Source organism: Procambarus clarkii, chromosome 40 (genome assembly GCF_040958095.1).
Source record: "Procambarus clarkii isolate CNS0578487 chromosome 40, FALCON_Pclarkii_2.0, whole genome shotgun sequence".
Lineage (NCBI taxonomy): Eukaryota > Metazoa > Arthropoda > Malacostraca > Decapoda > Cambaridae > Procambarus > Procambarus clarkii.
Genome location: NC_091189.1, coordinates 22,380,252 through 22,394,497, shown reverse-complemented (window position 1 = coordinate 22,394,497; position 14,246 = coordinate 22,380,252). Strand labels below are relative to the sequence as shown.

The window sequence follows — 14,246 nt, the reverse complement described above, 5'->3', positions numbered from 1 at the left end:
ATGAAAGACCTAGGACGGGAATTGAGGTGACAAACGTGAAAGGAGTGTACACATTTTATCGCTCTTATGCGCTCCCGGGTAACACGCGCATTCACTTTCTCTGTTGTGGATGGTACGCCGGGCTTTTGGAGTTTGTGTCTTTAGTCGTGTAGAGAATTCTATTGCGAACACAATGATACCAAATTGAAAAACCCTGGACAAGAATTGAGGTGACAAAGTTGAAGAGAGTATACACTTTCAGAACTACCACGCGCTCCTGTGAAATGCTGGGACCCACTGGGCCTAGTTGAGGGCTGGCGTGTGGGGTGCGCGAAAGTGTTAACTACTTAAACTGTTCATAATTATTAATACTGCTTATTTTTTCTCATAATGACAATGGTCAAGTAACAGATTAATGCTGTCCCGTCAACAGAGAGAGAGAGAGAGAGAGAGAGAGAAACTAGGGAATAATTCTCTAGTGGTTTCTCAGAGACTAAGTTAAACTTAGATTACTATAGCTGACACTATATCTCTTTGCACAGAATAAGTCCAAGATAATATGGCTCAAAATAAATAAGCCAGCACAAACAAATAAAGGAATGTGACAATGTAACATTCCTTTTGTTCGTGTATGTGGTTTAGGTTATTATAGTACTATTATTTTCTTACAAAGCAGTTGACCACTCGCACCAGCATTTCCCTATATTACAGCTAGGTTCATGTCAACATTTTTCTATGGTATAACTACTTTTTAAATTGATTTCAGTAAAATAAAATTAGCATTAGCTAAGAAAATAATATAGGGAATAATGAGGACCTGCAAAACAGGGAATGTCAGCATATTGCAATTCCTATGCTATATGAATTGGAATACTGCTATATACTCGCTTCCATTTCAAGACGGGAGAGATGTCTGAAATATGAGTAGTAGGAACACAGAAAGCATATGTTAAATGCATAACCACATAAAAATTCTTAAACTGCTAGGACTATTTCAAGGTACAGTAGTCAGAAAGTTCCCTCTGGAATAAAGTTGAAACATCACTGATATGTACATGAAATATGCGAGGAGTAGTGTTACAAATTTATACAATAAAATACGTTACTGGAGTGAAAGATATAATTGGAAATGTAGAGTAGACCAAGTGAAGAGTAAGTGTACTATACGCACAATCAGAGAACACTACGAGTATCAGAGGCTCACAGCTTTTGACCTCTTTACCAGTAAATATAAGAAGCAAAATAATAAAACAAAATAAGAAATGCAGGAATAAATAGTTTAAATTTTCATGAAGGAATAAAAGAGGTTTGTGCAATGTGCTGTATCAGCAAGGTTGTGAGGGGTATGTGGGCCTGCAGGCTGCTGCCAGCAACATTTACTGATCAGTTATCACAAAAAAGTCTGGCTCCCCACTTCAGCCTCAGAAGTAAGAGCATTCAAATTCAGCATCAAAACATCATAGGGAAGATGGGACACCAAGACTGCTCTCATAGCTCTTGTCCTGTAACTATGCACAGATAATTTCACTGGGTAATTAGACATATACAATGGTCAATAATAAGTTTTTGAATATAATGAAATGTGCCTTCATGAGCAGAGTCATTTGATTGCCTCTGGTCTTTCCATTTTGTTCCTGGATTTAGTTCAATTCACCTTCAGTCTTTTTAAGTCATCATTCATGTGAAGATTTAGGTCTTGTAACCTTAAGGTGCACTTGATGCTGCTTCCTTGAGGTGATGTAATCTTGGAGCACATGGTGCTGGCGGGTGGTGGTGAGGGTGTACAGTATCTTCGTAGCCAACCAGGCAAACGAGCAGATAATGAGACCCTTGTCAGTGGTCACTTACGCTTAAGTATCAGAGCTTATGGGGGAGCGAGATCAAGCTCTTTATGCCCTGCCTCATAGCCATTTAGACCTAACACACTTGTGATGTGGAATAGAGCAGTAACTTTTCTGGCTGGTATTGTGCCAACATACATTAATAAAAAAAAAGAGAAAACAAAATAAAATAAATCTGCTTGGGTCCTCTACAGTGTATCAATTGTGGGCAAAAAACAAAGAATAAAAACTTTAAACATTTAATATAACAAAAAAATTATTTTAATTTTACACAAAATGATAAGTAACAATGAAAACAAAACGCTTTATCCAATTGTCTTAAACACAATCAAAAGAGAAATATATACATGTGAATTTTACGTTAATAACAAAGGTGAAGGTAATAATTTATACAAAATGCTATGCGTCTACCGTCACCTGTGGGCGAGGATAGATGGGGAAGCAATGCGCACTAGAAGAGTAATCTGCTGCACTGGATGCTGACAAGTTTTTATATGTGGGGCTGTGATATCATTTTGGCGCGAATTCTGGAGCTGTAGACTAGAAGCCGGCAAAATAACTACCATCGCGATAGTTTGTCTGGCGTCGGGAGAGCTGGCTGAACGGCAGGTGTGCTGTCTCTCTCTTGGAAAATAGGGTGGATGGTGCGGGGGGGGGGTGGAAGATGTTTCTAGAAAATATGTGTGGCACATGTTGTTATTGTTGATGTTGAATCTTGATGTTGGAGCATGCTGATTCGTAGGTGGTAAGGAACAGGCAGAATCTACTAATATGCAGCCGCAGCATGAGCCCTGGGTGTTAGTCAGCTGTCACGGGCTGCTTCCTGGGGGTGGAGGCCTGGTCGAGGACCGGGCCGCGGGGACACTAAAGCCCCGAAATCATCTCAAGATCTCAAGAAGATGCAGGAGATAACTGTAACACACTAGTTACCTCTTTCAGTTAGCTTTAACGACCTCTTCCTTTAATGCATTCCACTTGCCGAATACTATTGTAGTGAAAGAGAACTTCCTTACATTTTTCTTACTCAATTGCATGCAAGAGAGAAATTAGATGGATTTTGAGTTTTTATGATTACACCTCTTTTGGTCAGTCACTTTTGGTTGGGTTGAGTGATCTTTAACTCTGTGCAACACTTCATATGACGTGTAGAGTAACTGACACAAAAGTGCACACCCCTTCATGTGACATTTTGGAGTACCATGCAAGATTTAAAGGGCCTGCGGCTACACGGGGTTCACATCGGCATCCTCTGGGCTCTTGTAAACAGATGCCATTTAAAAAAAAATCGGGGCAACATTCCTGGGTGTCAAAGCCTCAGTACTGTGTGAGCCACCAAGGCTGGCACACGCAGCATGAGCTCACAGCACTGTTGTTCAGCTTGTGACCACAGCATCGCCAAAAAATGTCAAACATATATGTAACTGGTATTATTTAGCGATGATAGTATTACAGAAGACCCCCGACTGTGATAAAAGTGACCAGGATTCTGTTAATAGCAGGATTGTTGTAATAATTTGCGCTGTGCTGTGGGAGGAGTAATGTTGAGGGTGGGTGGGCTGTAGCGTCGTCTGCTGAATGTGTGTGGCCACCTGTTACTGTCTGCACTTAAAAAACCAGCTTAGTGGTTCACTATGGTGAACACAAATGTAGATACTTATATATAATGTGTATATATAGTGTAATAACAGCAAAAGGAAAGCAATGTTGAGAGAAGCAATTTTGGTGAAGGCGGTGGCATCGTCAACATGACTTGTCATGCTGTGTAAGAGTGACAACTATGCTCTTTGGGCATCAAACCAGCTTAGTTGTACAGTTATGGTTAACAAAACATGTAGATACTTATATATAAAATGTCTGTATATAGTGTAATAACACTACAAACAGTATACTTGAAGGAGAAATGTTAGTGCGTCTGGCCTTGAACCAGTGAGGTAGGCAGCCGTCAGCTGAGTGTGTGTGTGTAGCAACCACTCTACTGTCTGAACTCAACATACCAGTTTTGTTGTAAAGTTATAGTGAACAAAACATGTAGATACTTATATATAACTTCTCTATAAAGTGAATAAAAGCAAAAACAGTATGGTGGGAGGAGGAATGTTGAGTGATGTGTTGTTGAGGGAGGGAGTGGTGGCGAGTGGCCACAACTCATTGCATTTGACTCACCAATACCAAATTAGTGGTTTGTTATGCTGAACAAAACATACAGAAAATTATATAAAACCTGTGTATATAGCATAATAACAGCAAAACTATTTGTTTATTGTTTTATGAACATAATAATTGAATCACTAATATGATCACAGTACTTTTGAGTATAGCAATGATTCACATATTTTAATATATAAATATATCACACTACACACTATTGAATAATATTACTGCAAAAACACTTAGGAAAAAATCAGTCAGAGACATTGAAATAATTAGGTAATAATATCTTTGTGGCAACTCCCGCCTGACAGCTGGGGCGGTAGATGACCTCCTCTGGCACTTGCTCTCTCAACGCCTCTTTTTTTTTTTTTTTTTTTTTTTTTTTGACAGACTTCCGAGCCCTATTGTGGGCAAAATATGCCACAAGACAAAATTATTTTTTTTTTTTGTGCCTGTGGGTGTGGAAGACCAAATAGCCCAGAGCAGCTTAGGGGTTAATATAGCAGCATCTTGTATAATCAATAGAGTTACTTGATAGTTGTCTATGGCTCCTGTGACTGATCACCATGCCTTACCTTTAAATGGCTCAAATCGCTATCTGTGATTACCTCCTATTATGGGCATTATAGTGTAACACTTATTAGCCGAGCCTTTAAGGTTAACATTTCACGATGCTTGTCAGGGACAGAGCATCACAGTACTTCTTACAAAAGGAGGCAATTGAATGATTCTGCTTAGATACATTACATGTACTTTTCATATTAACTTGAAATCTTTTATTTACATTGCCTTTTCCTGCAGTCAAGAGTATGAAAGTACTTTCAGACTTTTACCGGTATAAAACGATCTTGAACTTGCAGTTGCATATTTGGTAACTAATGTGTAAGTACAGTATGAAGCTACAAAAGAAAAATTAGCCATCAGTGTTTTGAAGGGGCAGAAGAAGGAATATATTTTCTTGTAGTGGTTCTACATCACTTGCAGTGTTACTTCCATGTAATTTACTTAGTAATTACAAATTTAATTTTCCCCCTTTTTTTCTTTACATTTCAGGGATGACCAATCGAGAGGTTGCAGAAGCGGTGCCCAATGGATATCGAATGGGTAAACCAATCAATCAACACTGTCCTGATCCTCTCTATGAACTCATGTGTAAATGTTGGAACTTGGATCCTGTACAAAGACCTACATTTTATCACCTGTGTACTTACTTCTCAGATTTTGATATAATAGGCAGTGATCCGGATTATGCAGACACAAATGCTGCTCCCTCATAGAGCTTACGTTTTTCAGGGAGTACTCACTTCTTGCAATTCCAAAATACACAAGTTAGCCTCCAAGATTACCAAATACATGTACACTGATAGTTATCCGACAGATTTATTCAGAGTTACATTGTGATATGTGTATTAATTGGTTTTAAACAGCATTGCAATTTAAGGATTTGGGTGCAACAATATCAGGTTAGGATTAAGTTAATTATTTGACTGTATGTGTATGTGATTATGATTATTAGTTTGTATATAGTTGTATGAATTTATGTGTATATATATATATATATATATATATATATATATATATATATATATATATATATATATATATATATATATATATATATATATATATATATAATTTTTCATTGAATATGACTGCATATTCTGTATTAATTATTTTCTTGTTTAGGGCTCTTGTATAACTCTGAGTAATGCTCTAGCATCTTGGTATAATTGGAAGAGGATTTCTCCAAATGTCATCTTTTGTTCAAGGTGAAGAAAAATAAATAATTAACTGTAGAATATATTACACTTAATATAAATTTACACAATGTTTCAAACCTACATGGTTCATTCCCAAGTGAAGGGACAGTGCTGGGCATATTGGAGATATACCATTAGGGAGGTCAGCTACATAATGCAAGTAAGAGGGGAGTACATCGCAAAGGAAGAGTAGGGCATAAATGGGTGATGGATAGGGAAATGTGTAAATTTATAATAAGTGTAATATATATTCTACAGTTAATTATTAATTTTTTTAACCTCGAACAAAGGTGACGTTTGGAAAAATCCTTTTCCAATTAAACCAAGATGCAAGAGCACTAGTTAGCGGGATAGAAGCCCTAAACAAGAAAATATTAAATGCAGAATATGCAGTCATATTCAATGAAACATGTATAAATGAAAACCTGCTGCCAGTATACACAAATAGTGTGTGTGTGTGTGTGTGTGTGTATGTATTTATATATATATATATATATATATATATATATATATATATATATATATATATATATATATATATATATATATATATATATATATATATATATAATGTGTGTGTATATATATATATATATATATAATATTACACACACAGTATATATATGTGTATAAGAGAGATACACACACCCATGAATAATAATTAAAAGATACATTCATTTGTAGGTAACCACACAAGGAAAGAACAGGAAATTTGAGCATGTTTGTTTATCAACATACTATTATGGAGCGCTCTGCCTAAACACAGTATTCCTGACTAAAAACACAAAATTGCTCAGATTTTCCATTACTCGTTCCTTCTGAAATGAGTATATATGTATAGGTAGTATGTATGTATGTATGTATGTATGTCAGTTTTTGACTGGCTAGTGCCATTTACAAAGTTTACAAAGGGTGGTACACACACAATTTTTTTTTTATATAAAAAAAAAAGGTCTTGCCCCTAATAATTGATTTTGCTAAATATATGCTTGAAAATATCTTGCCAATGGGTATAAAAAAAAAAAGAAAAAAAAGCCTTGTACATTGACCAACTATATTGTTTTTTTAGTAATAATTCTGGATGAAAAAACTCAGTTCAAGGTGTTGCCTAAAAAAATACAATACTTGCCTGTAGTTAAATTGGCATTCTTTTAAAGTTGTACCTGGATTGTACTTGAATGGGGTTCTGGGAGTTCTACTTCCCAAGCCTGGCCGGGCCAGGTTTGACTTGTGAGTTGTGCCTATGTTTGAATATCTTATTAAAGTTCAAATGTAAAATTAAAAACCATGTTATGATTCAGCTAAACAACAATTTAATAATGTGATAAAAACTAAAAAAAAAAAAAAAAAAGTTGTGTGAGATATCCATACATGTGTGTGTGTGTGTGTGTGTGTGTGTGTGTGTGTGTGTGTGTGTGTGTGTGTGTGTGTGTGTGTGTGTGTGTGTGTGTGTGCTTGTAATGCAACGTATACATGCATCCTACAACTTCCCCTGCAAGTTCTCTTATTTGTGTTTCTAGTTTTGTCTTTTGTATGCTCATTTGAAAATTATCATCTTTGTATCTCATTATCTTGTATTGTTCGTTGTTACTATTGTACATGTGTGGAGCTTGAAAGCTAATGAGAAAAGGGGTTGCTTCATGATGCATGTGTGTGGGTTTTTTTAAAGCTAATGAGAAGGGGGTGGGGGGTTAAAGCTAATGAGAAGGGGGTTGCTTTATGATGCATGTGTGGGGGGGGGTTAAAGCTAATGAGAAGGGGGTTGCTTTATGATGCATGTGTGGGGGGGGGTTAAAGCTAATGAGAAGGGAGTTGCTTTATGATACATGTGAGTGTGTGGGGGTTTAAAGCTAATGAGAAGGGGTTACTTCATGGTGCATGTGTGGGGGGTTGAAATTTAAAGAGAGGCATTGCATATATCCTTCACCAGTGTCTATTTACGTTACCATGTACCTTATTTGCATGTATTAAGACACGTTTGTCCATGGAAATTGTGTACTTCTGTACATGTCAAGGTTTATGTTATTTGGTGTTATCTTGTAGGCATTTAGGAGATTTTGAATATATAGTTTTTATATGGATACCTTTTAATACTGATAAAGATTTAAAAAATTATAGGAGCTATCATTAGAGGTGGTGAGACTTTTCAATTATTCTGACGAGTAATCATCTTTTGTTCAATTATCTTAGGTTTTGACAACCTAATAATTTGGTAAGTTTGTTTCATGAAAGGAAAATATCTGTTCTGCATGAAAAATTCATCCTTTGCAAAGCATTCCATTTTAATTTAAGAATCAGTTATTTTAGGGTAGTGTTGTTAGTTTTTTAATGCATAAATATTAAATAAGACTGGTACTTAGCCAGGAACATCTAGAAATGCTATCACTTAGTCCATCTATCTCACTCAACTTCTCGATTTCCTTTAGTTGAATGAAGCGCTGTATACATTGGTGTCGCATAGCTTGATATTGTGGAATGTATAAAATTTCTTAACTTTTCAGTCCATAAGTTATAAACAATTTCCTTCAATTAATTATGAAGCACACAAGAGCAGTGAAATCTTTAACAATTGGGAAATAATAGTTACTTAAGAGTATTGTTGCAACACCATTTCCTGAACTTATAGAGAAGTAATCTAAATAACATACTTTTTCATATGAGAGTTGACAGTGTTTCCTTTGCATGGTTCAAAAGAAGGTGATGCACATCAGTGCTATGGAAACATTCTCAATATATTTAACTGAGGACTTAACATTGAGATAAGTTTCTTGTGGTTTTCACCTCCTCTTTATCTTGGCCATCATAAGCATAGGATAAACCAAGGAAACATGATACATCTGATGCTTTATTAAGATTATTAGACTGTTGGAATCCTTTATACCAAACAATATATGCAGCTCAACATTCCTGAGCAATAACTGGCCTTGAGGAAGAAAATCAATTGGATTAAATTTACTTATTTACATTGCTCTCCTATTCATTTGACTTGAGTACATTAAAATACTTAAAATGGCATTTAAAACTGAATAGATGGACATGTTTAATAGCATTTTTTATTACAGTAATTTCAAATGAAGTGAGTACTTCCTAGGAAGGTACATACTGATTATAGAATGGAGTCTAGGATTTGTTTTTGTGTACGAGTTCCTTCTGGGTACACGAGTGGGGCTATGTCTGGTAGAGGTCCAACCATGAACTACTTATGGGTACAAGGTTGTCTGGTAGCAATCCAATTATAAAGTTTGCAATTAATGTAAAATTGCTGTTTAAATTTTTTTGTTTGGCAACATCCAGAACCTGATTATTATTATATCAGGAAAAGTGCTTTATTCTAGTAATATATCCAATAAAACTTTAATTATATTGCTGACTGAGATCACGGTAAAGACAAACAAGATGCATTGTCTTTGATAATTCAGAATTTGGTGTGAGGTCTTAAGATTAAAAGCACAGATCTTCACATTCAGAAATCTTAGAATTATTATGTGATCCATCATCTGTATGCACTGAAGGAAGTACTGTACTGTGGCTCAAAGGGTAATTTGAAAGTATAGTAGTAGAATCAATGCTGTGAATTTGTACTTTACTGTACACCAAAATGTAAAGCTTTGCCTTTGTTTTGCAGTATATGGTAATGCAGTTGAGACTTGAGAAAATGTTTACTGTCAGGTACTAGTGGAGACTGGAAGTGAAGCTGTTATTGAATAAGTGGATTGTCTATTGCCTTCCATATCTTCTTACACTGAATAATTAGTCACATGATCAGAATTTATAACATGGGAGAACCTCCCAGGGGTCCATTTAATCCATATATTTATATTTGCAAGTCTTCCTTAACCTATTAGTAAGACTGCATTGTATAGTAAAATAAGCTCATTCATATAAGAAATGTTCCAATTGTATGTGATGGGTATCTATTGCAGCATTAAACACAGACTTTGAATGTAAAGCTGTAAACTTTGATACTCATCAGTGCACATAAATCAACTGTTCATGAAGAGAATGCTTGGTCAAGACTTTTCTGATTGATACTCAAGATATTTGAAGCAAGAGGCACTTACCATATAACTTCATTATCCAAGCAAAGTGAGAAGGTGGTACTACTTCTTATTGCAGAATATGTATATTATATATGCTTTATTTGGTAAAGGAAATTTTTCCTGTACCTCCCACTGGTTTTTAGGAAGCTTCACTGTTTATCGTCATTTGCGTGACAAATCCTAAAGCAGTGCAGGTTATGGTTATGTTATACCAAGAGGGAGAAAGAGAAGCTATAGTGCTGTAAATTCCATGTTTCTTTCTCTTCCTTAGACAGTGTAAAGTACATTGATAGTAACATTTAAGTCATTATTACCAAAGCTGTCAGTGTACATTGAGAATACTGTAGCCAGTGTAGGAGTCACCACAAATGATATTCATTTTCATGATAGTATAATGTTAGAATGATTGCAATGGCAATGGATACAAATGTTAAGGGACTTGGTGCTGAGAAAGTCTTATCTTGCACCATAGTCCAAATATACGGTCTCATTCCCCAGAGTTTCTATTGGATTTGAACCATTTATTTGAAGGTATATATACAGTAAAAGTTTTTGTGCCGTTACAAAAATTATTTGTTGTATCCCTCATCAAAAGTCATTAGGAGTTAGGTTCATTCCTCACCAAGTATTCTGTACCTACAGATGCCAATAGTCCAGACATTTTATCCTTGGGTAGTAGTTACTCAACAAGAACCTCAAAGCTCCCTGTCCCAGATATATGTGACTCAAATTTTAAATGAAATGTAAATTTTCTCTCACACACACACACACTTTGTGTGTGTGTGTAAAATGTTTGTGGGTGGGAAAGTATTAAGTGTTTTCAATGTGGGACAAGGTGCTCTGGGGTCGTGAGACTGCCCAATGCACATTCTTCATACATTTCTCCAAAGAATACAGAGTTTCTGACTGTACATAATTATCATAAGTGGGAATTACCCTTTTGTAGAGAAAACACGCATTTAATTTGTGAGAGACAAGTCACAAATGAGTAAATAGTGTGTAATGTTTTTATGGCGATAACACATTTCTTTTTAACCTGTAGGTGCTCAGTGACATACTTCAGACATGACAGGTGACTCCCAACTGAATAAGAAATCCCAGTTTCTAATCTCAGTTATAGACTATATTTAAATATCTTCTAATTTTAGTGCTCAAATGACATCTCATTGCTTCTCCTATTTAAACACTGCACACACTTTCACTCACTCTCATCCATGTTTTCATTGTCTCGCTCACTCTTTCATTCATGATCTCATTCAGACATACTGTCTCATTCACACACACACTCCCTCTCATTTGATCTATCTCAATCATGCTCTTATGCACATATTTCCTCTCAATTCACACATATTTGTTCACTCACCCACTCATTTTTTTTTTTTTTTTAGTTCACCGTCTAGCTCTCAACTAAGTTTGATAATTGGTGCTCAGAATTTGCAAAATAAGCTTCATGTTTAAAGTTTCAAGATGGAATTTTAGTCTTTACATAGAAAGAAGGGAAAGTGTATATTACGTGCAAGAATGCTAACATTTCCATATTTTATTTTGAATCTATTGTAGGAATCTCATTAATTTGTTTTGAACACAGGTGGTAATTGACAACACTATATGATGACTAGAGTCAAATTTTTGTCAAGTTCATTGTATACTGAATAATGTTTAGTCACCTTACCTCAAAAGTATGTATTTGTTAATAAAAATTGTCAAATATGACCACAAAGTGAGTAGTGTTTAATATGGCATATTTGGATGAATAATCTTCTAGGTTTATAAAATTCATTATGTTTTTGGAAAATTAACTTTTCAGTAAAGGTTTGTGTTTGGAGAGTGAATGGTATGTTGAACCTCAAATTAAAGGCTGTGTGAAAAGAAATGAATAAAGTTTAATTATTCTTTCTGCTTAACTAAATAGTAATTACAGTCATTGAGCAAATGATTGAAACCACTTTCATGGGACCAAGCCAGATCTACATTTTAATGATATTATCACAGTAGCATACTGTATATATGTACTGTACTTTAACTTACTATAAATACAGTATTCAAGTCATTGATTTCTGGTCCATATAAGTAATTTTACTAGTTAATATTTATTTAAGCAGCATATGGTAGAACAACAAATTATGCTGCATTCTGGGATTTGCTGCTAGAAGTATTTTCTCAATAGTGTGATGTGTTGTTGTTTTCTTGGTCTCCTGGCTTGGGTCTGTGAAAGAGGCACTAGCATAATTATGTCAATATTAGCATTTAATGGTAATTCTAGTTGGCAGATAATATTGATAATTGATTCTGGTCTTTAAATGTTTGCACATTTCACATGAATTGTATTATTTGGCATTCATATTGAATTTTATGAACTATAGAAGACACGAGTGCGTAATTATACAAGACTAGTCAGACAAAACGCACAACAGCCCCTGTTGTCCCAGTCTCTGTAAATGACAAGGGGCTTGCAAATTATTGTAAATTTTGTAACTCATGAATACACATTAAAATATTATAATTTAGTGGGAAAGGCCTTTGCTGTAGGAAGTGGAGGTAGCTGTTGATATTGATTGTTCACATGTTCATGTTATTTATCATGCATTATACAGTACTTTCATCGTCAGTTAGTAAAAATGAACCAGTCATGTCACTTTGCTGTTTTATAACATACCTCTTTTTTTTTTCTACTTCCATGGAGCATTGACTTTAAACGAACTCTTGAGGCAATGCTTTGTTGAACTTTATGACAGATCTGTAACTTTGAACATTTCAATAGTGACCTCCAAGAAACTAGGTTTAACTGTATACTTTATGCCAGTGCCACTGTATGGTAATTATTTAACTAGATACCTCTTTTTTTTCTTTCTTTTTTTTTTTTATATACTACCATTTTTTGTGTTTATTCAGAGAAAATGCTCTCTTGCTTTTGTTTCAGATCATAGTAAGTGATTGAACAAAACTTTTATACTTTTTAACTTTTTATATTGTAAGCAAGGCATGATAACAGTACACACATTGATGCTGTTTATGTCTGTTTCATAGTAATTAATACTGTATCGAAACAATAAAATGTGTTCGTCTGTTGAGATTGTATTACTATATACACATTACATTGCCAAGTTGTATTAATGTCCCACTACAATGAAATATCTGGCATTTGCAGAATAATGTTAACATTTATCTTGTTTTACATATAGTTCTTATCCTCTGATACCAAGTAAGCCATTATGAAAAGAAGGCACCAAGCCGGTAAGGCTATGTAGTACCATCAAATGTGCAGGATAATCATAGGGTGCTAAACATCACTAAGGGTGCCAATATGAGAACTAAAATGCATAAGGTGAACGATATCAAAGTTATCCGATTCACCAAGAATTCTATCGAGGGACAATTGACCGCGAGAGACGGTTGGGAAGCAAGACACAAGTACGTCCTGGAAGTCATGACATTCAACAAGGACATGCATGACCGTAAGAGTGGCAATAAGGAGCAGGGCAGCACTCTATTAAGTGCCGCTGAGTTTTTTTTTTCCAGGGATATTTTTTGCACCAGGCTGAAATACCCTCAACTTCGCCTTAGCATCGTGTCGTTCCTTCATACTGTCTTGCGCCTTCCCAAGATATTTTAATGCAGCCCGCCTTAGTCACCGAGTCTCTGGTGATGGTGCGCAAAGAAAGCCGAACCTTCGGCCAACGTTACGTTACCTAACAGATTCTCCTGTAACATTTGTAAGGGTCCATGGACCTTATGGCCAAAGGCTAACTCAAAAGGAGAACAACCCAGTGAACTTTGCAACCCCTCTCGAGCAGCAAACAAAACATAGGGCAGGTTCTCATCCCAAAACCTCTTTGACTTCTCACACGATGTCTTCAGCATCTGTTTTAACGTCTGATGGAGCCGCTCAATTACCCCCTGACTCTGTGGATGGTATGGGCTAGAAACGTTATGAGTCATTTATTCCATTGTCCTTACAAAATTGCTCAAAAATATCAGACTTAAAATTAGTATCGTTGTCGGTTTGCATGACCCAAGGCAGCCCAAAAGTAGAAAAAAAATGCAACACACGAGTAACAACAGTCTTTGCTCGGATGGTCCTTACAGCAAAAGCCTCAGGGTAACGGGTCATGATACACATCATTGTTATCAAGTAAATATTACCAGACTTAGTTCTAGGTAATGGACCAACACAGTCCATTACCACGTGAGAAAATGGTTCCTCCGGCACGACAATAGGCCTTAAAGGAGCTTTAGGTGGTGTCGGGTTTGGTTTCCCAACAAGCTGACAAGGGATACAAGAGTTACAAAATTTTGCCTCATCGCTTTTCAGCTTGGGCCAGTAGAAATATTTAAAGATCTGATGATATGTAATATTAATGCCTTGATGTCCCCCAATAGGGTCATCATGAGCAGCTGCCAAAAATTTCTCTATAGCAAGTAGGCAACATAATCTGGTGGACTATCTCCCACTCATTTGACAAGGGAGAACTCTG

The 14,246-nt window shown here is 35.8% G+C and overlaps 1 protein-coding gene across 16 annotated transcripts in view; it reads left to right on the top strand.

Annotated features, from left to right (window-relative positions):
* LOC123757975 (tyrosine-protein kinase Src64B) overlaps positions 1–12,839 on the top strand; it is a 322,311-nt gene extending 309,472 nt beyond the window's left edge. For all 16 annotated transcript variants that reach the window (XM_069338854.1, XM_069338847.1, XM_069338852.1 and 13 more), the window contains one exon: positions 5,025–12,839. In XM_069338854.1, the coding sequence (XP_069194955.1) occupies positions 5,025–5,248 (224 nt within the window). In that variant the 3' untranslated portion in view covers positions 5,249–12,839. The remainder of the gene's footprint in view (positions 1–5,024) is intronic.
* The last annotated feature ends 1,407 nt before the right edge of the window (positions 12,840–14,246 follow it).